This window comes from Gallus gallus, chromosome 4, assembly GCF_016699485.2.
Source record: "Gallus gallus isolate bGalGal1 chromosome 4, bGalGal1.mat.broiler.GRCg7b, whole genome shotgun sequence".
NCBI lineage: Eukaryota > Metazoa > Chordata > Aves > Galliformes > Phasianidae > Gallus > Gallus gallus.
Window position 1 is genome coordinate 74,446,043 of NC_052535.1, and position 27,392 is coordinate 74,473,434.

Here is a 27,392-nt window from a genome sequence, read left to right on the forward strand (position 1 = left end):
ATTTGGAGGTAGAGTTTGACAGATCTGGTGTATAGTTGTCACTCGTCACAGATTTACAGACCTTAATGTGTTCAGTGGAGATACTCGTTTCAATTAGTCTCGCAGCTGCTGGCAGAGACTGAAATCTTCTTTCTGAAAGTTAATAGCGAACTCAGTCCCTCCACTTCTATTCATCTCATGACTTACTGCTGCTCACATTGTGTTCATTGTGGAAAAACTGTCATCTGGCACATCAGAGATTGTCTTCATAATAGTGATTGCTTACTTCTGAGTTATTTCTGATAAATGGAGGTCCTAAGTCACTAATTAAGTACAATATAAAAAGAGCATGATTTTAAGCACCCAGCATCAATAGTTCAGAGCTCTGGATACTTCTGAAGTTTTTCTTCTTCAAAAAAGTCAGTGTTATATTTTAGTGAGTTCAAATTGCTCTGAGGGCTTGTCTGCCCTTCCTAGCTGAAGCTGGCAATACCCTTTCATGTGACTGGTGTGCTGTCAGCTGAGCTCACTGTAAGGCATTATGTCGGTCGTGCCAGGCTGACTCTTTATATGCAATACATATCTTCTGTTCTACTGGCCAGCTGTTTAACATTTCCCATCTACTGGCAGGGCTGCGTTCACCAATAAAGCTTTTAATGTGGTATCTGAGAAATATAAATGTTTATGTACTAGAATATGAGCAGCAAAATATCTTTTGGCTACAGCTCGCTGCAGCTATTTTTTTTTTTTTTGTGCTGTATCTGGACCAAGCCTCACAAAACGTGGTGCTTGAATTAAGCAGTTATTGGATTTTTATTTCTTCATCATCACTAAGATTAGGGATATAAAATTTGGTACAATGCATCAGTGAGAATGTTGTCATGTAAAAATTATCTCTCTACTACAGTGTACTCCAGGGACTCCAATTGGACAAAAATATTTCTAAGTGGGCATGCAAGCATGCAAAGCCTGCTGTTATACTTCTGGATGGTGCAGTTCAACCATTTGGGTCCTCAGTACTTCAAAACTTTACAGAGAATTTTTTTTTTTTTTTTTTTTTTTTTTTTTTTTTTTGTGCTGAACTCAGGGATTTGTTCTAGATGACAGGAATTCCCAAGTAATTTTGAATCTTTATTTTTTTTCTTCTTTAAATTCACAATCAGTTTGAACCAAATCAACATCTAGTCTTAGAAAGCTTCAGAAGTTTTTTTATTCATTTCCACAGCAGTAATTTCATGTAAGAAATTTAAAGAAATTGCTTTGTTCTACATCTGTGTTAAAAGCAGACAGCAATAGTTCTTCAAATAAAACAGTACATCACAAGTGCCAAAGCACCGAGGTGAAGCCTTTCAGTGCCGTGGAAGAATATTACAAGTTGTGACCCAAACTGCATTTGCCTTTGATTGAGTCTGAGTATCTAGCAGAGCCAGTATTCTTCAAATCAGCTGGGCATTTGTGCAGTTGCTCTTCACTCAGATTATTTGAATGATTCTCACGTTAACTTTCAAGTTAGGGAATTTATTCAACCCAATTAATTATATTATAAAATATACTTAAAGAACCTTGGATACAGTAAGTGCAACAGAAGAAATAGAAACCAATAATGCAGAAGGCAGCGTGATTCAGTAAATACAGCCTGTAGCTAGAAATCTGAAGACTCTTAACATTTTGGCTCTCCAGCTGACTTATTAACTGTTACACACCTTTAAAAGCCTAACTATCATGCTAAAAAGCCTTCTGGGTTGCAAGAGCACATTATACCATGGCTTCACTGCTTGCACGGGCTCCACGTTGACAACTGCCTAATTTAATATCTCTACTCTGACAGCCAAAACCTTTTAGAGTGTCCCTGGCTATCTGAGAGATTGCTTCTCAGCCTTTGATCAGAGCCTCCTCAAACATGCCCTGAGAGTAAAGTGGGGAGCAGCAGTAGGGAGGCTGGTGACTGTGGGAAACTGAACTTTCCCAGGAGTTGGAGACAACAAAGTTCATCCTCACAGGAGAGAAAAATGAAGGCTGAATTCCTCTGCATTGAGTGAAATGTGTATTCTGTGGATGGTATATTTGAGCAGGACCCCTTCATGGCAAAGCTCCATATCCATCAAATGGAAACGGCACTAACTTCATGACTGAAAAGAAGCGCTGATCTAGGAAGCTCCCTGTGTGGTGCTTCTAATGGTGATTTACTTGCTCCATTTAAGAATCTCTGACATGGACCAACATTACTGAGGCCTTACAAAAAGAAACGTATCAAGAATAATTTTTATAAGTGAGCCCCCAGCAGTGGTTATAGCACTCTTTGTCTCTGGCTCAGTATCTACAGTCACTTGTAGATGCAGGTACATGATCATGCTTGACATTATACTGAACTTCGGTGCACAGGATGAGCACATGTAATGTTCAGGCAGTAGAGTTTTATATCAGTATGCAGGAAATCCAGGTTCAATAACTTCATATTATCCCATTGAAGAATCCAGTTTAACTCATGCTTTTTTTCACTTATTTGCAAAGTTTTTAGGGCAAAAGCTCTTAGTCTTTCTTTAGAATAATGACTCCTCAGTAAAAATCAGAGTAAAATGTGTGATTGATTACTGTTAATGAATTTTGAACTAGAAATGCTTGTTACTTTCCTTCAGAGCAAGATAAAAGACTGGCACCATATGAAACATCAGAGATATTTAGAGGAAAGCAAATGTAAAATTGGATTTATCGTGGTACCAGACAGTAATAAAAATGTTGTTTGTCATGTTTTAACAACACCTGTAAACTCACCAATTCTAGATACTTCTAACACTAAGCTCCTGAATTTATAATTTTATCTTTCTGGAATGAAAATTCTGCCTCTATTGAAGTCAATGGCAAAACTTTATTGAGTTTGATGAAACATATCCAAATGTTAAGTGTATTCTGTGAATTTCTTTATGTGTTTTTCACTACGAGAGTGCCTTCTGAAAGATTCCAGACCTATAGATAAAAAAGTCACAGTTACCATTTTCTTCAGATGATTTGTCTTTCACTGTTTTAGCTGTCTGTGATGAAAAGAACCACACATTCATTCACTCTGTCAGACAACAATAATTTATTGGTAATTGGCTCTGAAGTCCTCCAGGCCAGTCCCCAGAGGAACAAATGCCCATGAGGTAAAACCAACACATAGTCTAATTCTTATTTTTTTTTTACCAGCAGATATACAAGTAGATGTACTTGTTGCCCTGTGCTGGAAAAATCTGATCCTTTTATTGGTTTCTTCAATTTTTTCATGCGTCTTATATTAATAGGTGATGAAAGACTACACATCAAGTTATTGCCTCAGATCAACTGGGAGCTTGCTGGACCTCTTCTGAGTTCTCAGTTATTAAACAGAGAACATGAAATACAAGGTTTCAGGTTTTGCCCTGCAAAACCTGTGCATTCAGATTTCCTTGGAGTAACTTTTGGGAAACTTCAGGGCTCTCTAGGAAGCTATCTGCTCCATCTCTCAGTGGAGATCTAGCTAGGATCCTAAGGTTAATACTATCCCTTTTCAATTAATGTAATAGTCTCAACAGCAAGCAGACCATGAACAGGCTAGAAGCTTATGCTCAGGGATCAATTAATTTTTCTGTTTCTTAATTTTAATTAGTATAGCTTTCCAGATTTGATTATCATAATAATCTCTCAGAATTGATCAAATAGCAATGTTGAATTTGATTTACAAAAAATCCACTGCATTTCCAGCAGAGTTGGAAAAATTAAATCAAGTCCTACAGCATCTGCTCCACTGCACCAGAGATGTAGTGTGCAGTGCAGTGCAGTGCCCTGTAATGCAGCCCAAGCTGTAACAGCCTTGTTTTTTCATTTTGTTCTCAGAAGCTGCAGTTATGGAACAGAGAAAAGTTTTATGTGCCATAAACTTAGCAGGTTTTGCGAGAAGTTTTTATGCCAAGCAATTTCATCCTCAATGAATCTCCTTAGGGACTGATACCCATATGAGAAATGAAATCTCTGTCTTATGCCTACACTCTATGATGCATAACTCTTTTCCACATGTCCCTGATTCTCTAGTTATCTTTTTCCCTCATCTGTTTTAGCTGAGAGATTTCTTCAGCTTCTTTTTTTTTTTTGTTTCTCTAAGCAGTTCATTTTCACAAAAAATATCTCAGCAAGTATTGATCGCCACTTATTTAGAATTATCTTGGTATTCAATTCCAATCATTTTACTTACTTGACAAATTTTAGAAATGCTGCCAAAAATGAGAACCCAGTGTACTGAGTATCTACCTACAAGACACGGAAGGCTTCATAACAGTCTGAAGGAAATTGATTCATGTAGCTTACTTAGATTTTTACTGTGCTAAAAAATGTTACTAATTTATATTCCTGTCTAAACTTCTAATCGCATTCTGATGTTTTTTTTTTGTATCTTTTACTGAATTATAGAAACAACATCTCATTTGTAAAGTAGCTATGGTACATCTTTCATCGTTTTATGGAGCTATTTGTTCCTCTTTCTCAAAGGCATGCCTTGCCATGAAGCCTATTCTGGCCCTTTCATGATCACCTTGAACAGAACAGTTCTACCAGTCAGTGGTGTTCTCCATGTCATGGATGGACCAACGCTCTCTTAGTCTTTGGGTAACAGGCTAAAAGAAATGTAGATGTAGTGTGCTGGCCGGTTGGACAAGCTCAGATGTGAGGTTTTGTGACACAGAGAGAAGAACCCATGTCAGAAGTTGAAAGCCAAAGAGCTACCGTGAGAAGGCAGAATGCCCTTATGTTGTGAGCATGGAAGAAGCATTTCTTCCTGTGGACCGCATATATCTCACAGAGAGCAGCTTCACGCATTTCACTGCCCTACAATTATGTGTGATTTTCACTGCTGTACTTGGTCAGGTCCTATTCATGGCAACTTCAAGCTCAGTTTTGTAAACATTTATGCAAGTAAGCACTTACTTCTGTTCTTTTGTTTGCAATGCTCAGGTCCTTCTCCTGAACAGAAGTTTTCTTTCTTATAAGAAACAGAGAATTCAAAAACCTTTGTTAAAGGATAAATGTATTACTATATGAAATATAAATAATGAATACAGTGTTTGATTTCCAGTTTCTAACCTACACTGCATTAAATTTTATGCTCTTTGCCATTTCTGCAAGCTGACAGGATTCTGTAGGAGCTGAAATTCTTCAGTGTTTTTCATCATAGCTAGCACTAACCAAATATTGATCTGTCTGTCTTTACCATGGCACGCCTTTGCAAAAAACAAAGAGCTGCCACTCTTAGAAAAATACTGAAGCAGTATGAGTTAGGACAGACTTTCAAGCTGATTGTCTTATGTTCAGATGTGTCTCAGGAATACAAAACCCACAGTGTTCTTATTTAATGATTAAAACAGTGTCAGCACTTAATGCCAACAGTTGATTCTGACAAACTTAAAAAAATAAAACCCACAGAATTTTAAACAAAACATAGTTCTTTTGTCTTATCCCTGACACACTGAGTTCACTTAATAAATACTTTGTGCTAAATTCAGGCTTTCTAACTTTCCATAGTGGTTATGCAATATTAGTAATTGTAGAAGATTGTGTAAATCTGCTAACAGGAGAGCATCAGACCCTTTAGTAAAAGGTTGTTTGTATTGTTCCCTCATCAGTGAATTTTCCAGTCTACAAGAATGTTAGAATAACTAACAAAAGCACCAGCTGAGCTCCTAAATCCTAACTTCCTCATGTAAGAAACGTAAAATAAAGCCTTCCATGATTTAAATGTAGGGTGTTGACATATACGCTGATACTGCTGGTAGGAACTGATGGTGTCCTCCATCCTTTTCAGGGATATCCCTTGAGAGGGCTTAAGGGCGAGCAACCTAAGCAATTAGCGTTTGCTGGCAAGAGGTTTTCTGCTGCGCTCACCTAAGTTCTCTTAGCTGGTTTGAAGGAATGTGATCTAAACCACTCACATAGAAATATATGAAAGGTGGTGCTAGCCTCCTTACAGCTTTTCCCAAGAGTCTAAGTACATTGTCTTTGCCAAGTGTTTACAGCAAAATGCATCGCTCAGTGTTTAAAGCATGGGTTCTGCTACATTTAATTTAATTATAGTTCCTTCCTATTTGTGAAGTCAGGATTGTAAAATGCCCTCCTGTAGTGACAAACAAGGACAGAAGCAGTAAGCACCTCTCAGATGCCAAGGACTCATCCATAAAGTTTTGATCTGTCAGGCTTTGGGGTGAGCTTTTAAGTTCAAGTCTTTAGTCATGTTGTTTACTGTTGCTTTAGTGCCAGTGCTAATAATAGGAGACTAAAAATTACAGTGGTTAGTGGGCATCGCTAAATGAAGAGTGGCGCTGATTAAAACTGCTGCTGGCACCCAGCCCACTGCATGGGAAATGCAGCCAAAGTGTTGATTGTTATTTACTGTGTGAAGTCACAGATACTGGATGTGGGCCAGCTCCTCCGTTTCGGCTTGTTTTCCTCTGAAACTGCCATAGTAAGCAGGGGGTGGGAAGAAGCCTCTCACTGTTGGAGTATCTTTCAGTGGGAGGTTTAAAACCTTGTACAACTTTGCTGTGCCACTGGGAAGCAGCATTATAATTCTTATTACACTAAATTCAAACAAGAAACATTGAGTTTTACCTGATGGGGCTTGAACAGTTCTTACACATATCTCACCAATAGATGTCAATTGAGACTGATTTGATCAGTCAGATGAGATTTGATACTATCAAGTCCATTGGTTTCCCCGATGTTCCTAGAGATACAGGCTGTTGCCACTGCAGCATATGTGAAATAAAAGATAATTCAATAACCTGTGATGTTGCCTCTGTGAGACATTAGCTAAATTCTACTGCAGTTTAGGATAAAGAGGAAGGACTGAAAGGAAGGATTTTTATTCATTGCTTTCTGTCTGTGATACAGCATTTTTCTATATAGTTGCATCACAATTATTTTTCAAAATGTAAAACAAGAACTATTTCAATAAAGAAAATGTGCTTTGAAGGCTTTATTATTTATTTATTTATACAGCTTACAGGTCAGAAAACTATGATGAGAAATCTAATCAGAGACGAACAAAAAACCAAATACAGTAGTCACAATTTCAATACGCAGGAGGTTATAGCTGTCCCTTCCCCATGAGAAGTAGAAGCAATAACTGAAATTAAAAACACCAATGGTTTGCAATGTCATTGCACTGAGCGCAGGTTATTCATTAGAGAAAATGAATTTACATCCTTCAAGCTAGAAATAGATCATCAGAAACATATTCATACGTATAACATATATTGGTTTTGTGCTGGGGATAATATCTCACAAATGAGAAGAATATTAATAGTGGCAATAGAATTTTTCTTAGAATTAAATTTTTCATAGGAGTAATTTCAATAAGCGTTATTAAGAAAAGTAATTTAAAAAATGCAAAAAAAAAAAAAGAAAACAAGCAAACAAAAGTCATACAGAAATCACCTTGTGGTTTAGACTTGTAAAATTTCTACTTTCCAAATATCTTCATATGTATCAATGTACGGGCTCTTTCAGCACTCATACAAGGCAGGAAAGTCTTCAGTAATGTACTAATTAATCTTCATTTTACTCCAGGAAGCATTTTTAGAACAAAAATTACATGAAATTCCTTTAACTCTAATGATGTTTTAAGTACATTTTGTGCTACACTTTGTATGTGTTCTACTTTAAATAGATGTAGTATAATTAGGGAGTATGAATTGAGCTGAACCAGGAAAGAAAATCCTTAATTGAGTCAATTCCCTGTGTCTCTGGCATTCAAAGATACATACTAACTTGAAAGTTCTTTGTTTGTCTAATAATTCAGTAATTAAAATAAATATGGAATGTAATTTTAAAATGTTAGGAAAGTTAGCAAAATATTTTAATTATATAATGGCAAGCAAAAACTGATTAGAGTAAAAAAAATATGATTCTGAGTTGTTTGAGGAGTTATCCTCTCTCTCTGAGAAAGTTAACTGGTGCTCATTTTATGGGTAGCTGGCATAAAGATGAAGGCAGTGTCGGTTGGAGTGAAAAATCTTTACTATTGAAGCCTGTCTATGCTCATCTTCCCGTTTTGAGTAAGGAGGTACACAGTCTTTGCTGCCACTGTCCATGGCAATGATGTGAAAGGGAGAGAGCCTTTCTTACTTAATACCATTAGTAGCCTGTACTTAAATAGTTTTTTGTAGGTTAGCAGCAAGTGCTGGAGTCCTATGTTCCCTAGAGTAAGTGTTGGCAGATGTCAGAAAAATGCATTTGTTTCTTGGTAATTAAAAGCAGCTCCCTAAATAACTTTTCAGAAGAAAGGTGACTACAGTCTGGGCTTGTTCTGTCATATTGTAGACCAGGCCATACCTCAAAATGATAGGTGTAAAGATAGAATAAAGAATAAAACCAACATTCATCCTTTGTGAGGAGTTTGAGATGCTGTCCTGCCCACCACCCCCAGACCTCTGACAAACTAGCTTTTATAGCAAGAGATAACATAGCTCAAGAGGAACACAGAAGGGGGGGAAGAATATAATTGCCTGATCAAAGAACCAAAGTAGGTGTCTCTTCTGCAGTCACTGCAATTATCTCATACATGCGTTGATTTCCTGAAAACTTCCTCAAAGCACCCATTTGATGTGGAAGTGTTGAATGATAAATCAATACAAAGGAAATTAAATGCCATTCATCTGATTTTAAAAAGAGGAGCCCAGATACAATGCAACGGTTCAGAAGATTCTGTTCAAAGAGGCTGTTTCAGAGAAATGACCATCTATAACAGATTAGAAAGACAGGATTCTTTTCCTTTTAATCCATAGCCCCTTGAAATTTTACTAACACCTAATGGACAATACTTATAGCTCAGTCTCCATGAATTCATTGCCCTCTCGGTGGTATGTAAGTGTGGCATGAAAATGGCTGCTCCTCTATCTCCACATTTTTTCTGTTAGTGCCTCTTCTAGAAGTATTTAGAGCAAAGGAACAGAAAAAAAGGAGCACAAATGTGGAAAATTTTAAAACTGTACTAATGAGAAAAGATCTTTTGTACTATCTAACTCTTCCTAGGTTAATTTTCTCTGCCTTAATTCCCAGTGCTTTGTTCAGCCACATTTCAAATACTTTAAGAGAAAAGTCTTCTCCAAATTATTTTCTTAAGGCTGCTTCATAAGCTGATGCTTCTCGGTGCATCTCTTTTACATGTATCTTTTGAGGTACATTTCAGACTGTGTGAAATCAAGCCCTTCTTTCGCCCCAAACTGCATTTTGTTTGTATCATCTGCTTTGAACTCCTTTCTGAGTTTATGTCACTTTTTTAGCTGCTGTAGTTTTTCAACCTCTTCTCGATGTTTCTCCTGTGTTGCCAAATGACGTGATCTGAATGCCAGCAGTGCCACCCAGCCCCTCTGTCAGTAAGATCACTTCTGATATGTGTTCTGCCTTTTTACTGGGAAAAAAACAAAACAAAACAAACAAGAAAAAAAAACACCATAAAACATCCTATATTCTAAGAATGCTTTCAGGACACAATGCTAATCACACTATTCCTCACTTCAAAATAAGCTGGCACTGAAATGCATTCCTGATAAATACATCAAGGTTGAGTTAGATTTATTTTTTTAGTGTACAGAAATGAGTTACAAAATTACCTGTTTTGTTTTGTTTAGAATACAGTAAGTTACACACTTATTCACAGCATCCAGTTCTAGCAGTGGTCAAAACTTGAACTTAGCCTGATTGGTACCGGTAAACATATTTTTAATACTAAAGATATTCCCCAGTAAAATCAGTAGTGATAGATGGAATATAAATGAATGTACTACATATTGAGTTATATGCATTTATTAAATATAATACCCTCCTTCGTGGGTCTGCTCAAGCTAACAGAATTCGGCATACAGCCAGGAGCAAAATGCATATAAAATATAAACAGAAGTGAGCAGGGACAGCTCCAGAGGAGCTGGTGCATCTGGGGAAAAACAAACAAACACCTTTGGTCACCCTGTGTTGGAGGTAAACAGTGATATTACAATAATCAGCAGGCATTCCAAGGAGCCATTTGAAACAAGCTGTTGTGGATTTGCAGCTGTAGGAAGGAAAATTAAACACTTGGGAACCTTGAGATGGAAATTATCATCGTGATGCCATTGTTGCATTTTGTCACTTGTAATTTTTATTTTTATTCTACAACTATAACTTCATGCACTATAAATCTACCTCCCCAGCTCAGCCAATTACCCCATCTAAACATGGGATACATACAGTTTTAATGATCCATCAGCCTAATCACCACCGCAATTAGAATCACATTAGTTTTTTCAACGAACTCAAAACCATTTTTTAAGCATGTCACTGCTTGTTTGAGATAACTTTTTTATATTATTTTCATCCTCCCACACCCACCATAGTGCTTTTGTCACCACTCACCCTCCTGGCTGCTGAGATTACAGCTTTTTTTCCATAAGGGCCCATGGCTACAGAGCCATTAACTGAGCAGCAGAACGCTATTATCTGATGTGAGTTGGCAAAACATGTAGAAGCTGTTGAGTTTCAGAGATTCAGAGTTAGGTTTTGAATGTTGCAGTTGCTAAGATTTATAAGGGTCATATCTGTGCTACAAATACCTGTTTGGCTCAGCTGCTGAAGAACAACAGCTGACATACACATTCATTTTAGCAAAAGCCTTTAGTATGCCTGTACTGTTAATGGCAATGTGTCAGCCTGCATGTCAGGATGTGACAGGGCCCTTCCAGAGAGACATTATCTGTTTTTCTCCTTCCAAGGCATAATGAGACCATGTTAGACATCTCTCACCAAAGTCCCTGTCTTGTCCTTAGAGGCACGGTTTGTACCTTTGTTCCTCATATGTGCTGCTTTTGGAACACATTTTATTTCGCAGAAGGAACAAGACAAGAGCAATTTATGAACTAAGTGTCAGTGGGCTTGTTCCCAATAATTTATACAGTACTAAAAACCTCAGACAATGAATTTGCAGAGATGCAGCTTTGGAAGCAAGGAGTGTATAGAAAAGCTCTGCCCTATACACACAATGGAACAACTTTCCAAAGCTGATCAACAGCACAAATTCTCCCTAAAATTAGGGGTTATCTCAAACATATCTGAATTCAGTGTGCCAAGAAGTCTAGAATAACTTTTCCCATCTGTCCAATGTTAGCTCACAAAAATCAGGCTGTGGCCACTGAATTTTGTTAAACTGTCTGCCCCAACCAAGGGCTTGGCTATTACTGCTCTTCAGGTAGGCTGCTGCTGGCTCATCACTTAGCATGGACCTACATGAAACAAGCCCCAAGCTCTCCACCTCTCCTCACTGACCACATGCCTTCCATCCCTGCTGCTGAGCCCTCCTCAGATTTTGCACATCCCTGGGAGGAGTACTCTGACAAACAAGGAGAGACAATAATGGGCCATGGCTCAGGAGGTGGTTTATTTGCAGTAAGAATGCCTTGTTGACTCATACTCAACTTGACATCCACTGTCACCCCATGTCCTTTTTGGCAGTGCTGCCATTCTGCCAATCTCTTCACAGCTTGTTTTGGTGCAAGGGACAATTTCTTTCCAGATGCAGAGCGTTGCAATTCTGGTTGAACTTCATGAGGTGAATGTTGGCCTGGATTTCATTATTAATTTGGCCTAGATTATGTTATTAAATGAAGGCAATTTTTTATGTTCTCATGCTGATTTTGTCAAAGTCCTGATATATTCAAATGAAAAATTAAGAACTGGACCAGACTATGAAAAGCCACTGTGGGCTTGAGCTGTGGGGGTTTTGTTAGAATCAACTTTAAAGAATATTTCAGAATTATGTGTATGATTTTCATTACATTATGCATTCATGGTACTTTTAAGTTTTCAGTCAGAATAGAAGTGTATGCAAAACAAGAGAATATTGTTAGTCAGAGACAATTAAGTTGATAGACATGAACATATATCTGAAATTAAGCAGAACAAAATTGGATGGGAAAGTTGACATGCAAAAGCCTGTAAGTAAAATATATTTTAAAATTTTTATTGCTAAAGTTTGTTATACAACTTAATCCAGCATTAAAAAATGTTTATTATACAGGCAAATTTATGAGCTTAGTGTTTTTTCCTGCTTTATTCCCTTTTCTGCACTTCACCGTTTCTTCTTTTTTGTCTCTTGTCTAAAATGGGTGTTGATTAAGTGGTAGAGATAAATCTGCCCAGTGCAATATTCTTAGAAATACTTTAAAAAAAAAGACAGCTTAGATGGCATGAAGCTTGTAAATAATTTACAGATTTTGGAGTAGTTCATAAGAGCGTGTGCTGGAGGTGTAATTTCCCAGCAGTAAAACAGCAAGCAGGAGAGACCATCAAAAGGCAGAATCATATTTATTATTCTCTATCTCTTCTTTCTGTCAGTTTATCTTATTTTCTCTTTAAAGAAGAGAGGACTGGACTCAGGAAGAACAGTTCAAGATGAATTTATGCTCCTTTCCTTTTCTTCCAGAAGGAACACATAATGCAATTTAATGCAATTTTAAAGGACTGTAAAACAAATTTTCTGTAACGAAATAAATTATACATATATGGAGGAAAAAAAAAAGAATATAGAAAATGGTTTAAATGTCTAATGTTTTTCTTTCAAACTATTTAATTATATTGCTTCGTAAGAGTTAAATGAAAAATTAGAAACATTTTTTTTTTAAATTAGTTGGTACAATGGAAGAAGTTAGCAATAACTTGATATAAAGCCATGGGGAATACTTAACAATTACAATATTAAATGCTTTTTACAGAAATGGAGAAATCTCTTGATAAATGCAATAATGCCAGATTTATGAGTCAGGAAAAGAATGTTATTGGAGATAAATGATGTTCACTAGGTATGTATTCAGATTCAGATTGCACAAGGAAAAGCTGTTTGCAGTCTTGTAGAGTCTCAGAAGAAAGGTCCAAGCTAAAAAAAGAAAAGTTTTAAACTAGCTGTTTTTTCTAAGGGTAATTGGCCAACATTTCAGGTTTTAAATTAATTACATTCCGTGGATGGAAAATGTAAGCTGTTACTGGCAACGCTGTGACAAAGAGAAGAGGTAAATACAGAGGGCAAACCTAGATAAATTCAAGAAGTTATTCATTACCTGTGCTTTCATTCTGCTTCCATCAGTGACAGCCTCTGTGGCCATACACAAACAGTTTTGTACTTATGTCTCCATGCCTGCCCTTCGTCTACCTGTTCTGATCAAATAGAATTGTTTCTTACTATGTGTTTGCATGCTCCTACTTATCAGGAACTTAAGGTCTGATTTTGGCTGAGAGCAAGTGACATAAATCAAAATTTCGGTTGAGGGTGACATCAGTCAAAATAATCCAACATCTACAGATCTGATGTGGTTTTTTCAGGCAGTGCATCATCTCTCAGTTAGTGAGATGACACTATTTGTTTCTTCACATAAGCTGTCAAAGCTATGAATATCTTCTTGTTCCTTATTTGATCTAATAGAAATGTCATTTGTCACGGGAAGAGCTGCAATTACACTGGCAAACGATGTTACACTGTTCTTTATCTTTATATGAAGCTATTTCCCTTGCCCAGTACTCCAGGATAGGATCACATATGAGTGGGAATAGCATAGCAGTGGACAAATATATATACATACATATATATATATGAACCTTAACTGTTTGACTTTTCTTCCCTTCCTTTGTTTCCAGACATACTTTTGTCTTACAGAGCTTGCCAGGCTTTTTTTCACCTACTGTATTGAAGAAGGAATTAAGGCAAAAGGAAATTATGTGCATTGTCTGAAATCATCTGCTCAGTCTGGAAAGTTTGGGACTTGACTCCACAGTTTGCCTCTGATTTTTACTGCACGACTTAGTAATTGATATTCTATTCCTTGTTTTTCCTACCTCTTTACATAAGTCATTTTTATAAGGTCTCTGCTCTAATCCTCTTTTCTTCCCTTTTGTTTCCCTTTGTTTTCTCTGACTACGCCCTGCTGTGACACATTCTGCTTGTTCTTCCTTACATATTTCAGTTTATAAACAAGATGTAAAGAGGCAGAAGGATCTGCAAGGCTTGAGAAAGACCTTCTGAGGTGGAGTTTTTTGAATACATTAACTATAACTCGTTAGGTACACTATGACTTCATATTCTGATCGTGAGACTGAACTGCAAATGCAGATGCTCTTGCAGTGTGTTAAACTCTCAGGATCATACGTGTTCTATGTAGTCTTTTAACACAGGGCTTGCTTGAAACAGATTCCACATTATTTATTTATTGCCTCTAACTTTTTCCAGGAATGTCCCAGTGGTGTTGTCAATGAAGAGACCTTCAAAGAGATTTACTCTCAGTTCTTTCCACAGGGAGGTGAGTACTTAGCAGCCCTCATTGGTACAACAATGCGTAGTGGTAATGTCTGTTTACTTCTAAGTCTGACAAAAGACGCTATTCAAATTAAGAGACTGTTGTCTCAGACTGTCTAAACTCATGGGGTACTTATTGGACATATTTAAAAGTATAAGTTTCTGAATGAAATGCAACATCTACATGAAGTCAACCTCCTGTTAAGAAGTTACCACATGTATTTGGGTATCTTTGAAGTAGGTTATTTCCTTTCAAATTTCCTACGCAGTCTTTTCCATTCTCTTTCACTCTACAAAACCTTTCACAGTAGGATTGAAATCTGTAGGGGGCACTAGGCTTGTGGGTCAAATTAAAATCTAGTATCAGTGGGAGATCTCCCTTGACTTTCATGGAGTTTCTTTACATAAACCAGGGCTTTTTTTTGCTATGCTTAATGTCAGTGCAACGGCTTCCAGGGCCTTCATTAATTTCTTTTTCTTCATTATCTTTCAGTACAATAAAGGCAACACAAAACATTTAACTTTTTCTTTTGCCTCAAAACTCAGATTATCTTTTAGTTTGAATAGTTTTCCCCTATTTTCTTTTGCTTACCTTTACCATTCAGTCCTCCCTCTTCCTATTTTCTTACTGCTCTTCAGTCCTGCCTCTTCATCTTTTCCCACAACTCTTGAGATTTGCATGCTACCATGGGACTGTTCATAGCTCTTTCTTTTCATGAACTTAAAATAAAAAAAAAAAATCAAAAAACCCTCAACTTAATTGGTAGGAACAAAAGCTTTCCCAATTAGTTTCATTTTAAATAAAAACCTACAAGGTAAAGAGCAGCATTCAATGTAGATTACCATCACTGAAATCCTCAGCAAGTAGGCACAATCAATAGGGAAGAACAAGAGGCTAGAAGAGTTGACCTGCTTACTGATTATTTCTACACTAAGCTTTTAAGCCAAGCTAATAATTACAGTTTCAGATATTGCATTTTCTAACCACTCTGGCTGGTGAAAACAACTTCTCTGTATGTGGTTTACTACACCTTTACTGCACTTAAAATTATAAGAATAATAAAAAAAAATCTTATTGTTATACTCAGAACAGTTCATGGGCAAAGAGAAAGAACACCTATTACACAAGTAGAGCTAAGATTTACTGTTAGAGTAAGTGCAGTCTCAAAAGTATAGCCTCTGTTAGTCCAGAGCTAATTGTTACAAAGAAATAGTAACGTTAATGCAATTAAAATTGCTACATAGACACTTCTTACTTTCTACCCCATTTCCTTGTCTTATGCTCACCTGTTCACTGCTCCTCTGGGCCTTTAGAGGAGTGGCATCATTTGTGTGAGGAAGGGAGGAATCAGGATGCAGAATTCTCCCACAAGGAATATGATGCTTTTGTTGGTGCTTTTTCAGTCTTTGTTCTAGGATTCACTTGGGATCATTCGTGTGCCTTTCTCAGCTGGTTTTCAGCTCTGTATTAAATTTATTATATGCTGTCTTTTACTATTTCTTTGTTTCTTGCTACCCCTCATACCACTCTTGTCCAGCTCCACATCTGTGTTTCTTCACCTGGCTTCAGATGAGTCCATTATGGCTGTAGGTTCTCCAGTTCCAGCCTGTGCCCTGTCCCCTCCTATACTACCCACGCCATTGCAGCCTAGAATAACTGTGTGTTTCTAGAGTTGCACCACAAAAATGATACCAATCAGCCTCAGAAACCTGACTGATCAGAGAAACAGCTGTCACAGCTGCACTAGGGAAAACAAAGACAAAGCTGCAGGCAGGTCAAGAGGAGCCCGTGCAGCATGAGCCCCCCTGGCCTTGGTCTTGCAGCAAACTCTGCAAATCCTGTGGCTTGTCGGCAGCAGTGGCAACAGTACTCAGAGCTGACAGTGGTACTGTACTTTTTGGAATGAAAATATGCTTTTTCTTTCTCTTTATTTAACTTTGGGAAAACACAGGAAGAAGAGTCCCTAAGAAAACCAGAATCCAATAGATTACTATAAATCTTTAGCTTCTTTTCAGTTTTGGCAATGTGTTCATATGTCCCCATGTTAAAACATCATACATGTAGATGTGCGCCACAAATGTTCACATAATAAAAAAACAGGCACCACAGAATGTATAATTGAAACTGCTCATATCACCTGAGCAATAGGAATGATGTTGAGTAACATTTTAAGCCTTAGAGTGATCAAGCAATCACACAGCAATTGTGATCTGCCAGTGTCATCCCGCAACTTCATCAAGTGCTGTCAAGGACTCCCCAGGACTAGGGACACAGGATCTACAAGAGTATCAAAGGAGATAACGTAGAATTGCAGTAAAATCAATGTATTTCAAAAGGCAAGAGTAGCTTTCTGAAAAGATTTCCATGCCCAAATGGTAGAAAAGTAGAAACTTAACTTTCTAGAAAATGAGAAAGCCAGTGCTATACTGGTGAATGACTAGGCCCCAGTATGCACACATTCCCTTCATACACACAACAGGTTGTCTGAGAAAAAAACACTGGGATTTGCTCTTCAGCCATGCAGGTCACAAATAGGAATCCAAACATTGAGCAATTATTGTGCTCATCAGTTAAGAAAAGAACAGATTATGTTAACGGTTTTCTAATGCTTACTCTCGGATATATAATGACTACCATTTTTGGTCTGATATTTAAAGTGTTTTAACAACGTATTTCAAAAGAATTCTGATTTAATATCTGTTCCTGCCCCAACCTGTCAAAATATCTATTTAACCTACTAGTTATACCAGATCCCTGAAATGAAAACACATCTGACTTGAAAAGTAAAGCTTTTGTCTGAAGTGATTAGTGTTCAAGATGTGTATGGGGATCGCATTAAGTAGCTGTAATTAAAACACCAGAGTACCTCATCCTGCAGTGCTTTTGAAGACAAAATTTCAGACTAAAATTACATGCACAAACAAAGTGTAAATATACAGAAAATGATTAAGAATATTTCACACGTTTTCAAGAAATGAGTGCCAAGAGAATGGGAAGGTATTTAAAATTCAATTTACAGTAATTATGCCTCTATAATGTGTCATTTTTTTTTCTCAAGATGACTTGCATACTGTATTGTTGTACAACAGATGTCTCAGTAGATTTTAGAAAATATGAGAATTAAAATTCTAAACATAAACTTTAATTAAAGAAGTTTACATTTTTCAGTTAAAGTGGAAATTTACCTGCTAAGTCATGCTTAAGCAATTACACTGATGGCTGGCATCATGGATGGGTGAATGAGTATCTCCATAGAATTTCTGAATTTCTGGGTGGAAGTTCCCTGAAATGTGTTAACAGACACAAGGTTTGAAAGCTGCAAGGTTTGTTATTATTACAGTTATATCTTATGAAATTAACATATTGAAATAAGACCAGAGACGTTGCTTACCAATGCTTGTTCTGAATCTGTGAAGCATAGTTTAGAGTTTCTATTCAAAATATATTACTCCTGGATCAGTTTGTGTCTCTTGGAAGGAATCTGGTGGAAATGGAAAGATGCATCCTTACAAAACCATATGCTGGATACTGTATATAGTATATATACATATATACATATAATATATATACATATGTATGTATATAGTGTTTCCAAAATGAGTTGATAAACAGTCAAAAAGGCTTAAGCCTTTTCACTTGTTTAGTCATCATTCAGAATATTGTTGACCACTTCAGTTAGTCACAGCCACTTGTGTTCATGGTTTTTAAGCACCTAGTTTTCGTAAAATGGAAATTGAGCAGCAACCCCGCTATGGGTCTTTCACCTGTGGCTGTTGACAACTACTCAACAGCCAGATGGGTGGCAGACGCCACTGAAGTGACTCTGAAACCTCAGCTGCTGCATGTCCCTATGCCAGTTTGTTGTGCAGAGCCCCAGAGCAGCAGCAGCTTCTGACCCACTCATCTTCAACTGAGGCAACGTGCCTGTTGCCAGAGTTAAAGCCATGTGCCAAGTGCACAGATGGCAGTGCCTGCTTCCCTCACTTAAAGTGACAAATGAACACATTTTTCTTCCTTAGCACATGAGAAAGATCTCCCATCATGGTCATTTAACTGATTAAGTAGCATTCCCATTGACGCAGACTGCTTCAGAGTACAATAACATGACTTCTTAACCACTTGTTCAAATCTCAGTGATTAATCATTTGCATGCAGCAGTGGTAATGACAATGAATACAGGTATTCTAGCCTATATTTTCAGAATTTTCTTTCAAGTGTAGTTGCACATATACTTACACTTCTAATTTACTCCCTCCATTCTGCCCCCCCTAAAAAGTTTAAAGTGATTTGAAATTCTAATTTTAGTTGGTGTCAAAATACATCTTCCTATAATTATTTTCACTGAATGAAATCAAATGAAAAAGGCGTGCTTACTATGAAGAAGATGGGCTTACTATGACACATTTTTACTGTTTTAAATTTCAGATTCCACAACTTATGCACATTTTCTGTTTAATGCATTTGACACTGATCACAATGGATCTGTAAGTTTTGAGGTGAGTGACACTAGTGACACTGCTATATCTTTCTCTACATTTTCCTTAATGTTTTAATATTCTTTGCAGTGAAGCTGAATTTGACTGGTTTTATTATATGGGTCACATAAAAAGACTCAAGTTTTTCTGACATGGTAACAAAATCATTATTATTTTACAGTTGTATATCCCAGAAATGTAACTCAAAGCATGCTATGCAACATTTTTTGTAAATTTGCCCATTAAAAGATAAGTCAACTTATTCAATAGTTGCATAACAGAAACCTTATCTTTCTCCCTGCTTTCAAGATAAGAAAGACTCTGATCCAGCTAAAGTTAAGAGGATGACTCAGACAAAATAGGATTGCTTTTACACTCTATTATTTCCGGAAGAAGGTTCTATAAACATATATAGTATTTAAAAGCACAGATGTTTAATTCTTCCTCTGTTTCTGCCCAATCTGTTTTTAAAAGTTCTGTCTTTCCCTGCTGAGGCTGATGTCACCATCTGCAAAGGCTGACGTCACTGACACAAAACCATGACAAAAAAGGCAACTCCCTGCAGCAGTTAAATGAAAGCAGGTTGTGCTGAAAAGGAGCCCTTGCTTTAACCTATAGAATTAAATGTTTTGCTTGTTTTTCAATAGACAGATGGTATCCTTACAACCTGAGATTGGCCTGGAATTAAATTTAACTGCTGTAAATTTGTTTAAATGCCCTATACATGTTTTTATTATGTGAAGGAAAATCTTTTTAAAAAAGTTTTTATTGTTTTATTATTGATGTAATATGGAAGAATCCTTGCCAAACAGATGCACTGTGATCGCATATCTAAACCTCAGCTGGGAACATAACCAGAGCATTTTGTGGGGGATTATTTGCATTCATTTAAAAAACACAAACCCCATCTGCCTTCTTCCAGGCAGCTGAAATCAATGGGCTTCATGTAAAACCGGAAGCAGAAATTGAGCTTTTATTCACATCTTCTGTATGCAGGCTAATTCTACAAGGAATCCTGGTAACATCAGTAACAGCAGCAGCAGCTGGAAAGTATTTTTAGCATCAATATTTAAGAAACATTTCTGCTGTTTTCATTAGGGAAAATGAGCACAAAAGAAGCTTTTGTAACCTTCCTGGACTATTTGTTCCCATTTGTATCTCAAAGAGAAAGCCTTAAGAAATGAGGTAGATGTAAAGCCTTTTTTTAATGGATTTGAATATCTCAAAGAGCAGGTCCATGTACAAAAGAGGCTTTGGAATAAAAGAAAATAGGAAAATAAAAGAAGCGGCATTTTTTATCATTGCCAGAACAGACATTTTCAGTGTACTGTGGTTCAGTATCAATTTGAATAAAGTGACCCAGACTTTGATCTCATTTGCACTAATTGTAAGCCCAGCGTAATTCTAGTACTGTCAAAAGACCCTGCTTCAGTGTCGTCGTGCCATGTAGCAGCTTCATACTTCAAACAGTACAATAACCACTCTAAAAGCATCCCTCTAACGTTAAAAATGTTTAGATGTTCTCTAACCGTCTGAAAGTAGCTGTGAATTGTGGGTTTCATGAAATGGGAGAAATCAATTTTTTTTTTTCCTGATCCTTTTTATCTAAGATGCAACCATATCTTTTCTATACCAATCCACACGCTAGTTAATTCCCATTAGCCAAAAACAAAACAAAAACAAACAAACAAACAAAAAACCAAAAAACCCCACATAAACCAAAAAGACACAAAACCCACTGGCACAAAGAATAAAGGAACAGTGGCGTGATTTAAAAATTTGGAGAATAAATAATGGTTCATTCCAGAATTCTTTTTACATCACAGTGTAGGACTAAATGCAGTTCAGTATAAAGATCTGTGATCTGTGAAGAAAAAATGCTCTTTGACTCTCTTCTGTGTGAAAAGGACAGGAAAATTTGAAATGGTATTGAAAGAACTACAAATATAACGTGTGGGGTATTTTTTTGTCTGTTGCTCTTTCCTTTTTTCTTATGACACTGTGGTAGGTAGAATTGCAGGAAAGAAGGAAGAGAATTTGTTCTAGATTTTTGATCTTTGTTCATCACATTTTTAATTACCAACAAAGCATTGGACTTTAGCAGAACTTGTACTGATTAAAAGCAGACCTTCATTGAACAAGGCTGCTTATTGAGATTGCTATGTATGTGAAATTTTGCACATCCCTAAATCTGTACAGTTCTGAAGTCAGACTCTTCAGATGAAGCATTTTACATAGTATAAAAACAAACTCATAGAACCAGCTGCTTGAAACTATCCTTCCTTATACCATAATTTTGTTAATTTAGAGATTAACGTCATTTTTTCATTAGTTATGCAAAGTAGTTTTGCTTTAATGTAAGCAATAAACAAGCAAACATTCAAATCAGTGCCCTGAGTTTATTGTAGATACAGATTAGAGCTCTAAATGGGATCTTGATAAAAGGAAAAGTCACCCAGTAATCCCACTAATTCTCAGTGCCTTAAAGTACAACAGCTGGCCAAATGCAATGGAGATGCTCAACAATATTGGTAATCTGTATCTGTTGCTCCTAATATGATTAATTATCCCTTTGTAAAGTTGTTGGTGAGTTCCTGATTACTTTATTCCTCAACTGTTCGCTCAGAATTTTGCATTATTTAATTAATTAACTAGCTTGCTAATTCATTTCTATTGGAGAGTCCAGAATTAACCTGCCTTGAATTGTCTTCTTTTATGTCTTAATATCAAACACAACTTTGGTATTTAATTAATAACAACAGCAATGAACTGGCATTGTCTCCAAGACAGCAACTTGAGATTCACTGAGCTTAATGAATGTCTTCAAGTGTGATTCTCTGTTAAAGACACAAAAGCCTTGCTGATGCCATATATGAAATAAGCCAATTTTTCTCATGGCAGTGGGAATCTCACAAGAGTTCTGGTACCAGGCAGTGTAAAGCAGCTACACATAAATACAGTTCCTCTCAATAGCAGCTCCTGCAGTTAATTGGTGACCTTTGCTGTCTTAACTGCATCTGTGCCCCACTTTGTCTGTGACTAACATTCCCTGTTTGACCCCAGTAATCAGAGTCTTCACAGGTACTGGGAGGCTCAGTAGGAAGCTAGAGGGTTGAAAATAGGAGCTGTGAAAAGGAGTGAAGGCAAATATCAAAGAACTCACACTTGGTGTGCTTCCATGGTAGACTCGATGTGAGCTTATTTGCTGCCCTAAATAGTGTTGCTCCACTGTAGCTTTCTGTATTGCATCTCTAGATTAACACCTACCGTAGCTGCACCACTCCTGGCATGCTCCATGCCTTCCACCATCCAGGGCCTTTCTCTGTATGAAGATCTAGCCCAAAATGCTGTGTGGATTCAGTCTATGACCACTGAATCTGATTTTCCATTTTTATATTGTTTTATTGTTATATTCTTAAATTGTATGAAATTAAATATGTAGAAAAGATATCCTGTCCTAACTGGTCTTTATTCAACTTACCACAGACTCCTTTTACGATAAGTCCTTTTTATAGTTCCTGAAATGGAGAACTCCAGAGAGCACTCAGACAAAGGCAGTGTGCCTGGATTAATCTGTGTATGATTCCCAAATGCACTGATGCAATAGGGAAGGAGGAAACCCATTCTTGCAAAGCTTAAAGCATACACCTGGAAGGTTTTGAGTTGTCAGGAAGACAGCTAACGTATGAGTGGGTGCCTCAAAGAAAGGAAGAAAGAGAAATAATCAGAAAAAGGGAAGTAGATATTATTGAAGAATCATCAAATGGCTTGGGTTGGCTTAAAGACAATCTAGTTCTAACCTCTGTGCTGCAGGCAGGGGTTCCCCACACTAGATCAGGCTGCCCAGGGCCCCTCCAGGGGCCATTCCAACCTCCAGGAATGGGGCATCCATTACTTCTCTGGGCAGCCTGTTCCACTGCCTCACTCCTCTAAGCATCAGAATAAATGCAAATGTTGCTGGTGTCAAGAGTTGTGACACATAATACTTTAAGAAAATGAAGTTATTGGAGACCTCTGCAGAAGAATTCAAGAAACACGGCATCAGGAAGGAAGTAAAATAGTGCAGAAAAAATGCAAAGAAATAGTACTGAATTAAAAAGGTTAATTGCTAATGCTGTAATGGGATCAAATCTGTTCTGAATTTCTTGGACATTTTAATACTTAATAGCACACTGTTAAAGAGCTGTTTGGAGATTTGACCCTATGACCCTCAATTAGTCATTGAGATGTAGACAAGATAAGTTGAGCAAAACTCTTTCCAAGACTCTTGTATTAATTTACCCCAAAGGGCACATGTACCAGTAACAGAAATTTATGACAGACTAATAAAACCCAGAGCATACTACTGGAATTGTTAAAGACTGAAACTGTCAAAAGAGCTCTGCTTACCAGAGCATCTAAGGCTGTGATGTCTGTGTTTGCTTTACTCCCCTGGGTACACTTATTTGACTGTGTGGTACATCAGACCTTTGTAATTTATGTTTAACCTTCATGCATTCTTTTCCATTGTTCCTGTTTTAAGGAAATGCACACTTTGCCAAAGGCAATACAGAATCATTCAGCTTTTGTAATCTCTGCTTTAGTGTTACTCTAAAGAATTCCTGTATGTCTTTAACAATAATGTAAAAATGCACATTTAAATATAAGCTATTGAATTATTGTGCTTGACACATTACAGGGACGATTTCACAGATCTATGGGTATACAAGCTTATCCAATAGAAATAAGTGGAGGAAAAGTTTAGGGGAAAAAAAAGCCACTGTTTTAGAAAATGCAGTAAACGAGCTAAGAAATGCAGAAGACAGATGACAGTGCAGCCTGATTGCTATCTTCTCTAGTCTGGACAGTGTTCATGCAATGCAAATAAGGTTTGTGTTATTGAAAGCATATTAACTGTTGTAGTGAAAATACTATCATGGCCTGAACAGTGATGGACCACCTGGTGGGAAGGCAGGCCCAACCCAGGGGAACTCAGGTGCATGCATTAGTGACTGGTAGGGGTGCAGCCAGGATCCGCTCCTTCCTGAAGCTCATTTAAGGGTTGGCAGGGGAGGTGAGAGTATCTCTCTGGAGATCACTGCCTTCTTGAGACCTTCCAAAGTTAAGCAGTTTTTCTTCCTTTTTTTTTTTTCCCCTGTATCTATGGCTGCTGTGTTTGGGCTTGTTCTCATTTACTGTAGCCTAGAATTGTGCCACTCCACTATTATTGCTGTACTTTCCATCACATAGCATTACAACTGTGAAGTAAAAATCTTGTTCTAGCTCTGGTGTTACATAAGTATATCAGTTTTCAGAATGCTTGTCTGCTGATCAAGAGCATAGTCTGAATAATCCTAACTAACGTTAATTTTTCAGTTATCCATAGCCAAATGCTACACGTATATTATTTCAACAGTCTTCTTTTTTACTTCTGTGGAGTAGATCTAAAGCAATAGAGTATTGCTGGGTAACAAGACCACTGAGATGGCACACGGATATAACTACCATTCCCTATTGGATTTCCAATGAAAGATTTAAGTATTGAGGTAGCACACATTCAGTTTTTAATGCTGACTGCACAAGATCCAACTAAGAGTTTTCTGAGAACTGTATATTCTACTTCCAATGAGGTATACATATAACAAGAACGTAATGTTCCTCAGCGGATAGCTATTCCAAAATTGGCCTTCTGTGCTCAGATTAATCTAACTCCTGCTAAAGCTTTGTTCTGAATCATTACACCATGGGGTTTGCTTTTACTTGGAATTAGTTCAACAAGACTTCTTAACTGAGGCATTTCAGAGGATGAACCTGCTAACAGAAAACAGTGGCTTATTTTATAGAAAATTGCTCAATTTACTTGTTAATTACTAGTGTAGTATACAGTGCCTAGACTTTAAATTTTTTAAATAACCAGCGATCCTTAACACTTACTGTCAAGTGAAATAACAACAAAGCTCTCAAGATTTCTGTGATTCTGATGGATTTGTCTGCATTTCTGAGTGTTTGTGAAATGCTGCTCCATTCCAAACTTACCAAGATCATTTGTCCATTTAGGATTTTGTTATGGGTCTCTCAATTTTACTCCGAGGGACAGTGCAGGAGAAACTGAACTGGGCTTTTAATTTGTATGATATAAATAAGGACGGATACATAACTAAAGAGGTAAGGTCTACTTTTTATACTAATACTGACACTGAAGATTGTATACAGAGGTCTTGCTTTGAAAGAAGAATGGGGTTGGAAGAACCACTGTTATCAAACTAAATGTGCTATTTTTTTTTCTCATTTTAAGGCATATATCAAAATTGAAAAAGAAAAAAAAATCACAAACTTAACATTTATGTACAGAGTACAGCAGATGACCTGCACCTATAGTTACTCTTACAGTTTTTGCAACTCCTGCTATTATCAAAATCCAAACCTTCTGATAAAAATGGAAGACTCTTTGCAAGTGTGCAAGTTCGTGTGTGGGTATTTCTTCTTTCTCTTGAAAACTCAGTTGTCTGAAGGTCTTGTGTGTCAACCTGCTGCTTTAGAATTCTTTTTCTGTTTACTTATGCATTACATTTTAGGAGACTCTTCTCACAGTGAATGTGCATATATTCTGAATCACTTAAAGTACTTAAAATCAGAAACATTCATCTGCACATATTGAACAAGTAATGAAGGCTGAACCAACATGCTAGAATTTCTATGAACGTCCATTACATTCTTGAAGCTGTTCGGTCACTAAATAATAATGTAATTTTTTTCTCTAAAATGCTGATCATAGAAATTAATTGTGTTTTCTGAATCAAAGCACAATATATAATGCACTCTGAATTGCATGTATTTTTTTTCCCTTCAGGAAATGCTTGATATCATGAAAGCAATATATGATATGATGGGGAAATGCACTTATCCTGTTCTCAAGGAGGACACACCTAGACAACATGTGGAAACATTTTTCCAGGTGGGTCAGGTAACATAGGGAACCAAAACGACTACTCTGTTTGCAGATGTAGAAAGATTTTCATTTATTGATTTAATAGAATAGATTGTATAGAATGTAGAATAGAATGTAGTAGATTATAATAGAATAGAAAGATTTTCAATGTTGCATAGCCTGTCAATTTTGTTATTCTCCATGGTTCATCCCAAGGCACTTGTCTCACAGATCCACTCACCACATCTCACCTTTTCAACAAGCTCTTCAAGCTAGTGTAGTACGTCCTACATCATTACAGCATTTTGGCCTAGTTGTTCCCTAGGCCAACATGTCAGTGAAATTAATATTAAAAATGACTTTTTAAGTAGATCTTGGGAGTGTAATCGTACATCTTTGTTCTTTCTGAACAGAAAATGGACAAAAACAAAGATGGAGTAGTTACCATAGATGAATTCATTGAGAGCTGCCAGAAGGTAAGTACCCAGTGATAAGTGTTGAATCCGTATCAGCTGGCTACTGCTATCATACACTGATTTTTTTATTATTATTTTTTTTTTATTTGAAGTGACACTGAGCATATTACTTGAAAAACTATCACATAGAGGAGTGTTCCCCAAGCAGGAAGTTTTAGGGAGAGTGGAAGCACCTTGCAAATTGTTGAATGGCAGGAGTTAACAGCAGGCATGTTTTTTGTTGTTTTTGGTTTTGTTTTTTTTCCAAGGCAAGCCAGTAAGATGATTAGCAGTTGCAAGTGTTTACATTGTCTAGGTGGCTGTTAATTTCCTTCAACTGCTGAAAGCAGCTTCCAGCATTTTGAGCCCGGATTGAAAGTAAACATGCAGCAAGAATTACAGCCTGTTTTCACTGCTCTGCCCTTGGAAACTGACTTGTTTTCACACCAGGAGCCAATGTGAGGAAAGATGCATTTTTCATAATTTTAAGGAGATGCCATTAATATATAAGTTGAAAAATGTGAGAAAAATAATATTAAATAATGATACCAACTATTAGTGTGATGAGAGGTTATGTTGTTATGTACTCCAAAATGTTGCGTTACACCTCGTGATAAGGTGGGCTTGATTACACTATGAAAATTGATAAGGCAAAACAAAACCAACGCTATTTGTTGCAGTGAAAAATATAAGGAATTGTAGTTGTGTTCAGATGCTACGTCAGCCTTCCTAAGCTGGCTGATTAGTGTGAAACTGTCAAGAGATCAGCTGTGTGTATTGTTTCTTGCGTGCACTGCATTCCAACACCAAGAAGTAAGCAGTAGACGAGAGACAGGAAAGAACAATGCAGTTAGTGAGTGATAAATTCATAGTGATTTGGAATATGGAAAGCAGAACTGGAAATAGCACAGATATGCTAGAATTTGTCTTTTGTTTTTAGGTATCCTTGGGATTGCTCTCATGATTTAAAAGTAGCAAAATACAGAGAGGTTGCAACCGCTTAGTAGTCACTTACAGAGTCTTTTGATCAACTTTAATCTATTGACTTTAGCATATGAAAGAAAAAACAGTTCTACTTTTGGTTGTCCTGTGTATCCTTAGCAATGGGTACTGGGTTGTGTCCTATCTGTCAGCAGTGTCGTATCACATTGATGGCGGTTCTAGCTTGTCAGTCTTACTCAATATGAGTGACAGGTATTTGCTCTGCTAACACTGATCATCTGAAACAGAGATGAAGTTCATTTCCCAGCTGAGGACTACA

At 37.0% G+C, this 27,392-nt stretch overlaps 2 protein-coding genes across 31 annotated transcripts in view; one reads left to right on the forward strand and one right to left on the reverse strand.

The window, feature by feature from the left end:
* KCNIP4 (potassium voltage-gated channel interacting protein 4) overlaps positions 1–27,392 on the forward strand; it is a 382,096-nt gene that overhangs the window by 350,305 nt on the left and 4,399 nt on the right. For all 19 annotated transcript variants that reach the window (NM_001396136.1, NM_204555.2, XM_046939866.1 and 16 more), the window contains 5 exons: positions 14,228–14,297; positions 18,720–18,790; positions 24,806–24,913; positions 25,599–25,703; positions 26,090–26,152. In NM_001396136.1, coding sequence (NP_001383065.1) covers positions 14,228–14,297; positions 18,720–18,790; positions 24,806–24,913; positions 25,599–25,703; positions 26,090–26,152 — 417 coding nt within the window. The remainder of the gene's footprint in view (positions 1–14,227; positions 14,298–18,719; positions 18,791–24,805; positions 24,914–25,598; positions 25,704–26,089; positions 26,153–27,392) is intronic.
* Positions 6,941–27,392, reverse strand: part of PACRGL (parkin coregulated like) — a 38,956-nt gene continuing 18,504 nt past the window's right edge. Inside the window, exons 9-14 of one of the 12 annotated variants that reach the window (XM_040699426.2) lie at positions 17,686–17,775; positions 17,480–17,577; positions 15,581–16,571; positions 14,886–15,013; positions 13,065–13,156; positions 6,941–9,391 (exon numbers count right to left, since the gene is read on the reverse strand). The gene's annotated coding sequence lies outside the window, so the exon portion shown is untranslated. Of the gene's footprint in view, positions 9,392–9,538; positions 15,014–15,580; positions 16,572–17,479; positions 17,578–17,685; positions 17,776–27,392 lie in introns of those variants that run through there. The other 11 variants (XM_040699425.2, XM_025149909.3, XM_040699423.2 and 8 more) reach the window with 11 other exon arrangements.